Source organism: Castanea sativa, chromosome 10 (assembly GCF_040712315.1).
Source record: "Castanea sativa cultivar Marrone di Chiusa Pesio chromosome 10, ASM4071231v1".
In the NCBI taxonomy this organism is placed as follows: Eukaryota; Viridiplantae; Streptophyta; class Magnoliopsida; order Fagales; family Fagaceae; genus Castanea; species Castanea sativa.
The window spans coordinates 13,875,255-13,890,704 of record NC_134022.1 but is presented as its reverse complement, the minus strand read 5'-3'; the positions used below and the strand labels follow the sequence as shown (position 1 = coordinate 13,890,704).

At 38.9% G+C, this 15,450-nt stretch overlaps 1 protein-coding gene across 1 annotated transcript; it reads left to right on the top strand.

The window, feature by feature from the left end:
- The first annotated feature begins 11,411 nt into the window (after positions 1–11,411).
- On the top strand, positions 11,412–11,714 carry LOC142612074 (uncharacterized). Its single transcript, XM_075784205.1, has one exon. It carries the CDS (start codon positions 11,412–11,414, stop codon positions 11,712–11,714), a length of 303 nt encoding a protein of 100 aa, XP_075640320.1.
- The last annotated feature ends 3,736 nt before the right edge of the window (positions 11,715–15,450 follow it).

Below are 15,450 nucleotides of genomic sequence, written 5' to 3'. Positions count from 1 at the left end.
CTGGTCGAATTTTGTCGACTATTGAATGTTTAGCTCAACAATAAATATAACATGTTCAAGTTCAAGTTGAGCTCGAATCAAAGCCTACAAATTATGTTTGAGTTTGAGCCCATCAAGATGTCCAAAAGCTTCAACTCATCTTAGTTTGGCTTGATTCTAGTCAAGCTTAACTCGAACTCAATTTTAGGCTTTTGAGCTTGAAATCTAATACAAATACATTATTATACTCATATTAAACATATAATCAAGTCCATTTGATTTGAAATCTAATACAAGTACATTATTTTACCCATATTAAGCATATAATCAAGCCCATTTGGTTTGAACATATTGGTTCCAACTTCTAATTAATCAAAGGCTTAATAAGATATGAGTTTATTTTTGAAATCCAATTCAAGCTCCATCACCAAGGCCTATAAACCAGCCTAAGCTTAACTTGTTTTTTATCGAGTACTATCAACAAATTGCTCACGAACAATTTATTTTTTTCTTAGATTTGGCTTGTTTATTAAACAGACCTTAAATTAAAGGTTAATCTTAGTTTGTTCATAAGCAAATAAATATGAAATTTTTTTTTATCAAGTCAAATCTAAGTTGCGGCTTGGATCTTACTTTTGTTTCAGTAATAAATTCTCACCATTATTCTCTTTTTCCATTTTCTATCAAAAGTTACCCAAAAAAAGAGTTTAAGTAGGACTAAGACGTTGGCAATGGCATATTGGCATGTATAGTTTAAAAACATTTAAAAAAATAATAATAATAATTTAGAAAGAAAAAAAAGAAAAAGATAAGAGATTTAATCATCTTATTTATATTCGGTAGTGTAACTAGTGTTAAGCAGCCTAATACATTGACATTGATTTGCGTAGTTGTGAATGACAGTGTGAGCCCAGGAAGCATTTGGTTAAATTCAGGTATCTCTTCTAATTTTTTAACGAGTTTAGTCCAGCTATGGGCTTGCCGCCCGGAGGGATGGTGAAATTCAAGTCACTTGTCTCTGGTTAATGAGACATTCATAAGTCAATTGTGTTATGTTACACTTCGAATTTTAATAACTGTTCGGTTAAACTACACTTTAAACCTTCTTCAAAGTTATGGTTTGCTTCTAAACTGGTATTTCAATTTTTAAAATTATAACGAAATTGACATATTGTTATTTTTATTATTTTAGGTGAGTTAATAGTGAAAAATAACAATGAGACTCATTGTTATTTTTCACTATATATTAACTCATCTAAAATATTAAAAGTAATATTTATTGTAACGAGTGTGTAAATTACAAGTTTTTATACAGAATTTTTTTATAAGAATTTTTAAAGGGATTGATTTCAAAACAATTCCAATCTTTTTCTTTTAAAAAATTATATAAAAAAAAAACGTGTAAAAATAGTTTAACCTAACCATTTTTATGCCAAAGCAATCTTCCCTTTTAATTCAACGGCGAATGAACTTTAATGACTCATTCAATTCACTCAATCCTCTAATTCGACAACCTCAAGTTTCAAGTTTGACGTCAGCACTTGAGCTAGCATCAAGTTGCATCAGGCCTTGATGCTCTATAACCGCAGAGACATCAGCTGGATTTGAGTAACTTACTTCATGGTCTAGCTTCTAGAACCTCCAAGTCCACGACCCAAAAAAGGAAAAAAGAAATTTTAGTCCAAAACTGAGCCTAGCGCAAGAGAGCGATGGGCCCGGTTATAAATTTTCTGGGCTCTACGGACCACAATTTGAACCAAGGGTATAAACAACTACTGCATTTTCGCACCTCTTTATATACTTGCAACATTGAAGTTAGGTAAACAAATAGGCTTTCAATGGGACTGGAGTGGGGAAATAGGGCCCGCTGGGCTTGAAATGAGCAATTACTCATCAATAAGGAAATCCTAAGGAGCACTGGTTCCGTGCCCTCTTCTTCTTTCTTGGACATTTGTTGATTTTTCTATTCATGGAAGATTCTTTATAGTGGGACATAAATCAGTTATAAACCCAAAATCCTAATCCACTTTCAACAAACCCAAAAAATGAAAGGAAGTGGTTGGAGATAACGGTTATGTAGTGTCTGTTTGGTTGGGGGATTTCAGAGATGATAGAAACAGGAGGAAAATAGAGGGATTGACTTCCATTTTTCACCCGTACCCATATAATTAGACAAGATGAAGGAAAAATAAAGAGAGGAAACACAATTACAATTTTGCACCTTGTTTGATCTTAATATTCATATGCTAATATAAGATATTATTGTGTCAAGAACTTTGTAGTCTAATGGAAACTTTTTAATATTAAAACAAAATATTATTTATTATTTTCACTTTTTTTCTCCCAACCAAATAAGTAAAGTTGTATACATTTTATTATTATTTATTATTGGCTAAAATGCAAAATTGATCCTCTAACTTTCTTCAGATTTTATTTCAATTCTCTAACTTTACTTTCATTCATTTCAGTCCTCTAAGTTTCAGATTTATTCAATTAAGACATTTCTGTTAATTTTTGTTTAATTTTTTAAAAAAAAATCTAGAAAATATTTTTCAATCATTAATTGAATTTTTTTTAATTTAAAAAGTTTGAAGAAAAACTTATAAAATTGAAAAATTAATCACAACATATAACAAAAGTTGATACTAAAACCTTAATTAAATAAACTTGAAAGTTAGAGGACTGAAATGAATAAAAGCAAAGTTAGAGGACTGTAATAAAATCTGAAGAAACTTAGAGGGTCAGTTTTGCATTTTATTCTTTATTATTTTATCTTCCCATTATTCTATTCTTTTTACTAAACATTGGAGAAAAAAAAATGACATTCTTTTATTTCCTGTATTTTCCAATATCTCAACTAAATATAATATTTAAGTTTGTTAGACTTCAAACAAGGGCCTCACTTACTCCTAATAACATTGTTCATAATTTTATTTTTAATTAGTAGCATACCCATGCATAAAATTTATAAAACTGGACTCAAACTCATCAACTCACTCAAACACGAAAGAAAATTAAGTGAATATGGGTAAATAAATTTGGGCTAAAATGCAAAACTGACCCTCTAACTTTGTTCAGATTTCATTTCAGTCCTCTAACTTTACTTTTGCTCATTTCAGTCTTCTAAGTTATAGATTTATTCAATTAAGGAATTTCCATTAATTTTTGTTAAAATTTTTTGAAAAAAAAAATTGGAAAATATTTTTCAATCATTAATTGAATTTTTTTAATTTAAAAAATTTGAAGAAAAAATTATAAAATTGAAAAATTAACCACAACATATACAAAAGTTGATGAAATAGCCTTAATTGAATAAACTTGAAAGTTAGAGGATTGAAATGAATAAAAACAAAATTAGAGAATTGAAATGAAATCTGAAGAAACTTAGAGAGCCAGGTTTACATTTTACTCATAAATTTGTAACCCCATGTAACAATGGTCAACCCAAAACTTAACCCGTTGACACAAGTTGGGTATGGGTTTGACCAATTGATCCAACAAGTCAAAACACAAATTTGCCCTAAAATTTAGTTGGCATGATTTTCTGTGGTTGTGTGTAAGAATATTTTGGATCATCTTGAAGTTATTTTTCTTGAATGATTTTAGGTTTTATTAAATTTCGTTACACAATGTGACATATTTTTTGTGTATGGCTATAAGTGTCATTGGGTGCAGTAACGATTCTCATGTATTGTGAAATATATATATATATATATATATATATATATATATGCGTATATTGTATAAATCATATAAAACTATTTCATTGGGTCTTCTAATTCATAAACATGTGAATTTATTTTGAACTTGTGTGAAAATTTTGAAATTCTATGGACCAAATAGGAAAATAAAATAATTTTAATTACTCCTTAGTCGGCATGACCTTTGGTTGGCCACATTTAATGAGATTAACTCTCACGTAAATATAAATTACATTTAAGTGGATTACAAAAGGGTGTAGTAGCCTCATTTGTGAAACTCATGAAAAAATAGTACATCTCTTTCTCTCCACTATTCTCTCTAGTTTTTGAGTTTTGTCCTATAGTTCTTAGATTGTAGATATTGTGTGACTTGCTGTAGTAGCAAGCACTACTATGAGCAATACCATAGTCTCACAAGCTCAAACATTGTTTGGAAGAAATTATGGAAAATCAAGGCCTTTGAAAGAGTAAAGATGCTTTTATAGAGAATCGGAGCAAACACCCTTCCTACCAACAAAAACCTTTAGAGGAAAATACCCAATCATAATCCTTTGTGTGCCCTATGCCATCAGGAAGCCGAATCCAGAGTCCATCTATTCCTTAAATGTCCAATAGCTAGAGCCTTGTGGTATTCCTGCTATTAGGGTTTTAAACCAGATGACCATCCTACTCCACTAGTGTAGATATCATCAAATTGCTCATTGACCCGCCAAAAGCTTCATGCCCATCAGAAAACCAATGGCTCATTACTCTTAATATGGCTGTAATCCTTGACAAAATTTGGCGGGTAAGAAATCACATAGTGCACTGGTTGGAAATATTTTAGTAAATAAACAAGTTTTGATACATAAATAATATCTCAAATAATTAGCAAGAACATAAAATAAAAAAGAGTTTAGAACAATCTCACAATACTATAGAATTATATTGAAAAAGCGTTGTCCTTAAAGGTTAATTCATGCCACCAGGAGTAAAACTCGGCGCGACTGGTTCTCTTGGCCAAACAACCTCCCAGGATTAGATTATAGCGTCAACCTCCGTGATGGACGCACTTCCACTTACAAAGGTTCAAGAAAAACCCTCTATTGTCTTTCCTTAGAACAAATATAAATTGTAGAAAAATATGTGGGAGAGACATATAATAGGATTGTGTATATCTAAATATAGAGTAGTAAAAAAAACTTAAAGGGAAGGGTGTTATGATGGGTATTATATAGGCTATTCATGACAATAATAACCTATAGTTATTAGTAACTAATAATTCATAAAAGCCCAACGGCTATATTATCCATTATTGCCCAACAACTATTTTTCTCATAATTTCCAACGGCTATTTTACTCATAATAAAGTGTTTGGAACACACATCCACACCAACAATCCCCCACATGTTACAAACATAAAATAGAAAAGGCAAGCAACTAAAGAAAGCATGTATCAATATGGTAACAGAAGGTTTTGACCATACATAGGATAAATGAGTAGGAACTAAAAGACATCGGTGGAGTTAAAACTCTTTTAACCAAGCTATTAGTAAACCAAACTTACCACCCACATAACTTTCTTTATCAAGGTTGTTCTTAAGCGGGTTGGCGTCTTATTCAGGCCATGCGTCACTAGGTTTCATGAGAGCTTTAGAGACCTATCCAAAAAGTCTCATAGGAAGCGGCACAACTTCCACTCACACATAAGTGGTATCCATTAAGAGTGCGTGTAGAACACCCCATCTCAATAGGTAGGGAGTATGGATCCATTAAGAGCCTAAAACTCAACCTCAAATAATCTGCAATTTAGTTGGTGGCATCCATCAATAGTGCATGCAGATACACCACATCCCAACAGGTAGGGATATGGATCCATTAAGAGCCTAAAACTTAACCTCCAATAATCTACAACTTAGTCAGTTGCATCCATCAAGAGTGTGTACAGATACACCTCAACCCAACAGGTAGGGATATGGATCCATTAAGAGCCCAAAGCTCAACCTCACCAAATTCTGCAACTTAGCACTGTCTTACACCATAGAGAAGGACTCATCACTAATCTCCTTACCGAGATAGCGGAAAACACATAACAAATGACTATGCCCATGGACCACTAATGATCTCTACCAATTTAACCTCTTGAGTGAAATCACCTATCATAGAGGTTGGGCATTAGCCACAGTGTCATAACTTGGGTATTAGTCCAATCCCCTTAGATGTCTCACTCACCAGCCTTCTTGCTAGTGGTTTGGTTAAAGCATCGGCCAAGTTCCTTTCAGACCTCACAAAGTCCAATGATATAACATCATTATCAATAAGCTGCCTCAGCCTTAATTGGATATGTTGACTTTTCCCATTTCACAAAGTCCAATGACATGACATCATTATCAATACGCTGCCTTAGCCTCAATTGGATATATTGACTTTTCCTATTATAAACTTTGCTTTTAACACGTGTTATGGCAATCTGGCAATCACAAAGAAAGCAAATAGAGGCAATATAGTTAGTAAAATGAGGCATATCAATTAATATACTCCTAAGCCATATAGCTCCGGACCCATTCTTCTCTAAGGCTACTAACTCTGTTTCCATATTAGATCTTTCTATGCAAGTATTCTTGGATGACTTCTAAGAGACAGCCCGTCCAGTTAGTGTAAACACATATCCACTAGTGGGCTTTACATAATCTGTATCAGAGATTTAGTTAGCATCACAATATCCTTTTAAAGCAACATGATAACCACAATATGACAAACAAAAATAAAAAAGTCTCATTTGAATATATCAATAATATAGATATTGTATCCCAATGCTCAACACTAGGACTATGAGTGTATCTACTCAATCTACCAACATCATATGCAATATCAAGGCGACTACAGTTTGTCAAAAATATTAAACAACCAATAATTTGTGCTTACTTATCTTGTGAAACATTATCACCACAATTTTTGACTAAGTGCACCTTTAAGTCATACATAATAGATATAGGTCACATATCAAAGTGTTTAATTTTTTTTTTCTTCACATAATGAGATTGTGATAGTACACCGCAATCATTATCCCCAAGGATCTTGATGCCTAAAATAACATTTTCCCCAACCAAAATTTTCATATCAAATTTAGAGGCAAGAAAACATTTAGTATCATGCATAACATTATGACTAGTTCCAAATATAAGTAAGTTATCAACATATAAACTGATAGGGTATGATAAAGTACCAACCCCGACATCGTCCATAGAGGTCGTCCAGGACAAAGCCAGCGAAGCAAGGACCCCGGAAACCTCATTAATAACTACCTCGTCGATGAAGGAAGAAGCTTGGACAAGGTTTGTATGATCAAGGAACAAGTCGCCTCGTCCTAGAGAGCCAAAAAGCTCGTCCTGAACAAAATCCGTCCATAGGAGGAACGACCCTTATTCCTAAGCGAGGTACGCTTGACAGGAAGATCCTCGGACGAGGCTGTCACACTTAGGAAAATTCCCGAGTGTATATTACAACTCCTTATTATACGCATAACTTCCAGTGACCGTTATGTGAGAAGTATATAACTCCTAAGCAGTTATGGAAGTTATCTTTGAACCCTCACACCTCCTCGAATCTAGGGGAGGTTACAAGTTTGATAACTGTCTTTAGGACACTATATAAATGCCCATTCAGACCAAACAAAGGTACGTTTTTACTTTTCCCAAAAAAGTTGGTACTCCAAAAAGATAGAGAGAAAACTAACTTTGCTATCGGAGGGTTTTTGGCCGGCGACCCCGGTCACCTTTGATTTCTTTTCTTTCTTTTTCAGGCCATCGAAAGAGCAAGTAGTCCTTTCAAGTCCGAAGTATCCAGCCTACTGATTTTCTTACCATCATCAGTTGGCGCCGTCTGTGGGGACAAGTCACTGTTCTTTTCGTTCGATTATCTGTTCTGTTTTCAACGATTAGTCTTTTCCAGACAAAAAGGCTGAATGGTTTAAACAAGATTAAAGGCTACCAGCCCAGGCCACCAGCCCAGGCCACCAGCCCAGGCCACCAGGAGAGTAGAGATGCTTCTAGTAATCCCCTCCGCAATTGCCAGTCAGCGCTTGTCATGCAATCGCCTTCTGTTCAACATATACAATCCATGGCTGCCGCTATGGCAGAATTGACCCGTCAGAATCAGGAGTTGAATAGGGAGATCAACCTAAGGAGGCAGCGCCACGATGGGCACACGGAGGGACGAGCCCGGAGTCAGGAAGGTGGAGGAGAAAATGTTGAGTTTGAAAATCAGACAAGGGGTATTGCTTCAAGAAGAGTGCCATACTTGGAAAGGGAGATGCACCAAATGAGAAAAGCCATGGATGAGATGAAGGAGAACATGAGATGGGTGAACCCAGTGGATGATTTAGTTCACCGAACGGACTCCCCTTTCATGGCTTCCATCAACAGTCACCCCTACCTCCGAAATTCAAAATGCCTTCCTTGGATTCGTATGATGGAAATCGTGACCCGTGTGATCACATTGCTACTTTCAAGACGACTATGCACCTTCAAGGGGTCCCGTACGATATTATGTGCAGAGCTTTCCTTACCACACTTAAGGGACCAGCACGAGTGTGGTTCAGCAAGATACCCCCAAACTCAGTGGGATCATTTGAAGAGTTGAGTAAGTTGTTTGTCAATAATTTCATTGGGGGACAGCGCCACAAACATTCCTCTTCTAGTCTACTAACTATAGAGCAAGGGGAAAGCGAAAGTTTGCGGTCTTTCATTACCCAATTTAATAGAGAAGCCTTGACAGTGGATGAAATGGACGACAAGCTGTTATTGGCTGCCTTTCACAATGGGGTCAACTCTGACTTGTTCATTCATAAGCTCTACGAGTAGGAACCACAGACTATGGCCGAACTCATTCATTTGGCCCAACTCATTCATTTGGCCCCGAATTTCATGAATGCTGAGGACGCTATTATAGCCAAGAAGAGAAAGAGATCAAAATGCTCGGAAGCAGGTCACCAGCGTTATCCAGATCAAAGTCCTCGCCCAAGGAAGGCTCGGGCAGAAGAGAAAAAAGAAAAAGATGGTAAGAAGGCGAGTTCCTCAGCGAGAAATCAGCAATACACACCCCTGAATATGCCATTAGAGCAAGTGCTTATGCAGATCAAGGATGGTTCTTCTTTGAAGTGGCTAGAGAAAATGAAAGGAGATCCTAATAAGCGCAATAGGAGTAAGTATTGCCGCTTTCACAGAGACCATGGGCACGACACGGACGAGTGTTTTGATCTGAAGCAGTAGATAGAGAACCTTATCAGGCAACGGAAGCTGAGGAATTTCCTTGGACGAGATCAAAGAGATGAGAAGCTGAAAGCTAAGGTGGAAGAGTCATCGTGACCCCCACTTGGAGAAATAAGAGTCATTATAGGAGGAACCTCAGCAGCCCAATCGTCCAAGTTAAAGAAATCATACCTAAGGGTGGTACAAAACGTCCAACTGTCTAGACGACCTCCCAAGACAAAGGAAGTAGACGAGCAAGCCATCACGTTCATGGACAAGGATGCTGGACGAGTTCACCACCCACACGATGATGCGATATTCATTACCTTACTCATTGCTGATTATATGACCATTAGGGTATTGGTAGACAATGGCAGTTTGGCCGATATTTTGTATTACCCCGCCTTCCAGCAAATGAGGCTAGGACAAATCGCCATTGATGGGATTTGGAGGAATGAAGGTACAGCCTGTGGGCACCATCACATTACCAGTGGTGGTTGGAGCATATCCACAGCAGGTAACCAAAGAGGTGAACTTCCTTGTTGTTGATTATGCATCATCATATAATGCTATCATTGGAAGGCCAACTTTGAATAGTTGGAAGGCGGTAACCTCTACCTACCATTTGTCAGTTAAATTCTCGACCGAGCACGGAGTGGGCTAAGTGCAATGAAATAAGTTGGCCGCCAAAGAGTGCTACCTAGCTATGTTGGCGGCGAACGAGCACGTACAGACAACAAGTATAGACGAGAGAAGGATCACAGCGGAACCCACTGAGGTGTTAGAGGATGTCCCATTAGATGAGAGTAGACCCGAGAAGTTCACTAGAATTGGAGTGAACATGGAAGAAGGGGTAAAGCATGCTCTAGTCCAGTTTTTGAAGAAAAGCCTTGATGTCTTTGCATGGAGTCATGAGGACATGTCGGGCATCGATCCAAGTGTCATTACTCACCGTCTGAATGTATGTCCCTACTCCAAACCAGTGCGTCAGAAGAAGAGGGTTTCTGCTCCTGAACGAGACAGTGCCATCAAGGAAGAAGTTCAGAAGTTGATTACCGTGGAGTTCATTCAAAAATTTTATTATCCAGATTGGTTGGCGAACGTAGTCATGGTGAAGAAGGCCAATGGAAAGTGGCGAATGTGCGTGGATTTTATTGACTTAAACAAGGCTTGCCCCAAGGACAGTTATCCATTGTCACGCATTGACCAGCTGGTGGACTCGACGGCAGGTCACAAGTTGCTGAGTTTTATGAACGCCTTTCCAAGCTACAACCAGATAAAGATGGACAAGGCAGATCAAGAAAAGACCTCATTGATTACTAGCCAAGGGTTATTTTGCTACAAGGTAATGCCCTTCGGTCTGAAGAATGCAGGGGCGACTTACCAGAGACTAGTTAACCACATGTTCCGTTCTCAAATCGGGTGAAATGTGGAGGTTTATGTGGATGATATGCTAGTAAAGAGTCAGGACGAGGGAAAGCATCTAGACGACCTTCAAGAGACCTTTGATACACTTCGTCGGTACAACATGAAACTAAATCCAAGCAAGTGTGCTTTCGGGGTTTCGTCGGGGAAGTTCTTGGGGTTCATGGTTTCGCACAGGGGAGTTGAGGCAAATCCGGACAAAATCCAGGCGATAATGAATATGGAACCACCAAAGAACATCAAAGAAGTCCAATCTCTTACCGGACGAGTTGCCGCCCTTAACAGGTTTGTTTCGAAAGCTACTGACAAGTGTTTGCCATTCTTTAAAGTCCTCAGGAAGGCATTTGAGTGGATAGATGAGTGTTAGAAGGCCTTCCAAGACCTGAAGACTTACCTAATGACAGCGTCATTGCTAAGTCCATCTGTACCTGGAGAGGAACTATATTTGTATTTGACGGTGTCCCCGCACGCAGTAAGCTTGGTGTTGGTCGGGGAAGAAGGGAAGATCTAAAAACCAGTTTACTACACAAGCCGTGCGTTGAGAGGAGCGGAAGGACGATACCCGATGATGGAAAAGCTAGCTTTTGCCTTGATTACGGCTTCCAGGAAGCTGAGGCATTATTTTCAAGCTCATATTATTAATGTCCTGACGGACCACCCTGTAAGGAAGGCAATAAACAAATTGGAAGCTGCAGGACGATTAATCCAGTGGGCGGTGGAACTTAGCGAGTTTGATGTTAGATACCTTCCAAGGACCGCGATCAAGGCGCAGGCGTTGGTGGATTTCATAGCGGAGTTCACTCCTAGCCAGGACGAGCTGAATAAAGATGAAGGAAATGAAAGGTGGGTTATCAATGTAGACGGGTCATCCACATTATATGCATGAGGGATTAGAGTCATACTAAAATCCCTAGAGGGTGACAAATTGGAGTACGCAACCCGTTTGCAATATTAAACCACCAACAACGAAGTAGAGTATGAAGCTCTACTTAAAGGGCTAGAATTGGCTAAGTCTTTAGGAGTGGAATCAATAATAGTCAAAGGGGATTCTCAGCTCGTCATCAACCAAGTGAACGGAATGTGTGATGCTAAGGAAGATAGGATGAAGAAGTATCTTAGCAAAGTAAGACGGCTTGTTCAAAAATTTAGGGAAGTGAGTTTTGTTCAACTCCCAAGGGAGGAAAATATGGAAGCGGATGCCTTGGCGAAAGCAGCTTCGGGAGGAGAAGTTACGGATGCGTACGACAGAACCCAGTACATGTCAAGCATAGACATCCTAGATATACAGCAAATAGGAGGGGGAGAAAATTGGATGAGTCCAATAGTGATCTACCTTAAAGATGGAAGGCTTTCAGAAGACAAGGACGAGCTAGGAAGCTAAGGGTCAGAGCAGCCAAATACGTCCTCATAAATGAAGTGTTGTACAAGCGAGGCTTTTCCCAACCTTACCTAAGGTGCTTGGCTCCGGACGAGTCCAATTATGTTTTAAGGGAAGTTCATGAAGGAGCATGTGGGAATCATTCAGGAGCGAGATCGCTTGTCCATAAGGTCGTCTGTGCAGGTTACTACTGGCCTACAATTCAAGCAGATGCTAAGGCCTATGTCAAGGTATGTGACCAGTGTCAGCGCTATAGCAACGTCCCTAGGCAGCCATCGGAATACCAAACCCCAATGATGGCCCCTTTGCACAGTGGGAACTGGATATCGTAGGTCATTTCCCCATGGGAACCAGACAAATGAAGTTTGTGGTAGTAGGGATTGATTACTTTACCAAGTGGGTGGAGGCCGAACCTGTTGCAAAAATCACTCAGCAAAATGTCAAAAATTTTGTTTGGAAGAATATACTATGTAGGTTCGGAGTACCCAGGGTACTAGTATCAGATAACGGACGCTAGTTTGACAATGCGCCCTTCAGGGACTTTTGCGAACAGTTTGGAATTAAGAATCACTATTCCTCACCCTCCCACCCACAAGCGAATGGACAAGCAGAAGTAGCGAACCAATCCCTGCTGAAAATTATCAAGACTCGTCTCAAGGGGGCAAAGGGGATATGGCCAGACGAGTTACCAGGTGTTCTTTAGGCCTATAGAACGACTGTGAAAACCCCGACAGGAGAAACCCCCTTCAAGCTAGCCTATGGAAGTGAAGTTGTTATACCGGCAGAAGTTAATATGGCTAACCATCGAGTGATGAAGTATCAGGAGAGAGAAAATGAGGAACAACTTCGTCTTGACCTCGATCTCATTGATGAGGTAAGGATGGATGCGGAGCAAAGGACAGCAAGATACAAGAATCTTATGGCTAGGCAGCATGATGCCATGGTAAAACCCAGGTGTTTCAACATCGGGGACCTCGTTCTTAAAAGGATTTCCTTTGTCAACCAGGAACCCAACTCATGGAAAATTGGGACCCAATTGGGAAGGACCCTATAGGGTAATCAACTGCAAAAGGCAGGGGTCTTACTACCTGGAAGCTCTGGACGGACGGAAGTTAGAGCATACCTGGAACGTGGAGTACCTGAGGAGGTACTATTAGTGATGAGCGGGGATGAGGGAAATCAATGACGAAGTTACAACTATGATCTACGTGTTCACTTATATTTACTATTGTGTTTTTCCTACTACTATGGTATGTATTAAGAATAAAAAGTGCACTAGTTCTTAAACTTTTGCACCACCTACAGACCAGCTTGTGAAAGACGAGGTTATGTATTTTCTTAAGTATTTTAATAAGGTGCTAGCTTATAAAAGTGTGCCACACTTGTGGACAATGTTCGTATAATAATATGGTTTGGATTTCTAATGTATTTAATGCATGAATCTAATTTTCATAATAATACCCACAAGGGGGGGCAAAAACCTGAAATGAATGAAAATCCCTGGACGCAGGGATGTAACGTTCATAAGCTATTCTCAAGACGAGGATAAAGCAAAGGGAAAATAAGCTAAGGCATGCTCGTTCACGGACGAGAAAAAAGGCATACAGTAAAATTTGTCCATGGACGAGCATATAGCCAAGACGCCCAGATGCTCTAGGACGAGGTAAACACTACAAACGTCTGAACGAAAGACGAATGCCAGCTGTCTAGCCATGGACGAGGGAAAGGACGCATGATCATTGTTGTCATATCTGAGACGAGTTATACTTAGAAAAATTAAAATGGCTAACAAAAATGTCCATGCATAGGTGGGTCGTCCATAAGAAAAATGCATGGACGACCATACAACACAATGCTCACTGTTTAAAAGCCCACATCTAATGGTAAAAACAGAGCATAAACTCGTCCAAACAATATAAACCCGTCCAAACAATAAAAGTCAATACTGGATAAAAGTATGCATTCATTAAAGTTTAAAACAAGGGTAGACAACCAACGTTCAAAAACCCCTGCAAAGTAAGCCTTAAAAGACAATTGTTAATAAAATCGTCCAGAAAACTTTGGACGAGATAATTGTATTCAAATACATCTGAAAAAAGTCCTAAAAATAGTGGACCAAAACAAAGAAACAAAACAAACACTTTGAATAAATAGTCAAAATATCGTCTTCAGGCAGCAGTGGCATCGGCATTGGGGTTGTCCTGGGCAGGCTTAGTCGAGGCGTCATCTTCAATGTTGATATCTTCAGAACTTTTCTGAAGAAAAGAACTAGCAGCACCCCCTAATTGAAGCACAATGGAGCTGAAGTCAACCTCGGGAAACTTTTCCTTTGCCTCCATGCGAAAATCTTCGAATCCGGCTGCATAGTTGGCGTCCAGCAGGTCAGTTAATTGCTTTGAGGTCCTAAACTCTTCTACGGCATTTTCCTTGGCCTTCTCAAGAGAATTCTCAACTCGTCGGTCTTCTTTTGAAAGTGATCAAGACGAGTGTCTTTCTCTACTATATCAGCTTTCAGCTCTTCGACGAGATTTAGCAAACCCTTGGTTTCCTCCTTAGCCTTGGCTGCTGTTTCAGTCTAGCCTTTACAGTCGTCCCTGACTTCCTGTATCCTTCTCTCCAATAAAATCCTCGTATTATCCAGCTTAGTAGCCTGTCTGGACGCGGCTATGAACTTCGACATAGCCTACACAAGTGAGTACGAAATTTCATATAAAGCAAATAAATAAAGTGTATGACGAGGAAGACATGGACGAAAGGGAAAGGAATGGAGAAAAGTTTGTATTAATTACCTTGAAAAGGTCGTGGACACCTGAGTGTTCAAACTCTCTCAAGGACATGTTGTAGCATGCAGCCACGTCCTCACCAGAAACTACCTTCTCAAACCTCTCCCAGGCCAAGTCCTCATTCTCGATGATGTTTGAAGCAACTTTCAAAGGAGGCTGGGACGAGGTAGGAGCAGTAGTTTTGGATGGAGGGGTATGGGTAGGCTCAGATGACTCTACGTCCAGGATCTGGATGGACGACTGAGATGGAGGAGGAATGGGGACAACAGGAGTGACGACCCCAGACTTGGACGACCTCTTGTGCTTCGTTTCCTTCTCCTTCAGACGGCTGGGGAGATTCTCAAGATCAACACCTTCTGACAGGCTTCTCTTAACACCTACAGCAGGACGAGCCTGAGTTTCAACGTCTTGCTTGCTTGCCTCGTCCACAACTTCCTTGCCCTTGTTCTCTTTCATAGTAGCCATTCCTGCAAAGAAAGTTGTTAGCATCATTCAAAATATATATACATATATATATATATATATATATATATATATATATATATATATATATATATATATATATATATATATATATATATATGATGATGGTAATGGCGAAATGAACGAAATGACGAAGAAATCTTTCAGGGCAAAAAATTACGTCTACGGACTGTAATTTCGTGAGTTGTGGCTTCAGGAGAGGGCTCAGGGCCAAGTCCCCAAGTAGCAAGGCATTGAAGGGTAACCAAGGAATGGAAGTCCCTCTCTGGGTGAAAACAGGCTTTTTGAACACGTCCCAAATAAAACTTGTTCAATGACGATCTTCTAATACCTGCAGTAAGGATGAGAAGCTTAGTTAGTATAGAACGACGTGTGATAAAGGTAACACTATAATAGTAATAAGCATACCTTCAGGACGAAGGTTCCCTAACTCTCCTGTATATGGGGCAAATGGATCCCTGCCCACCTTAACA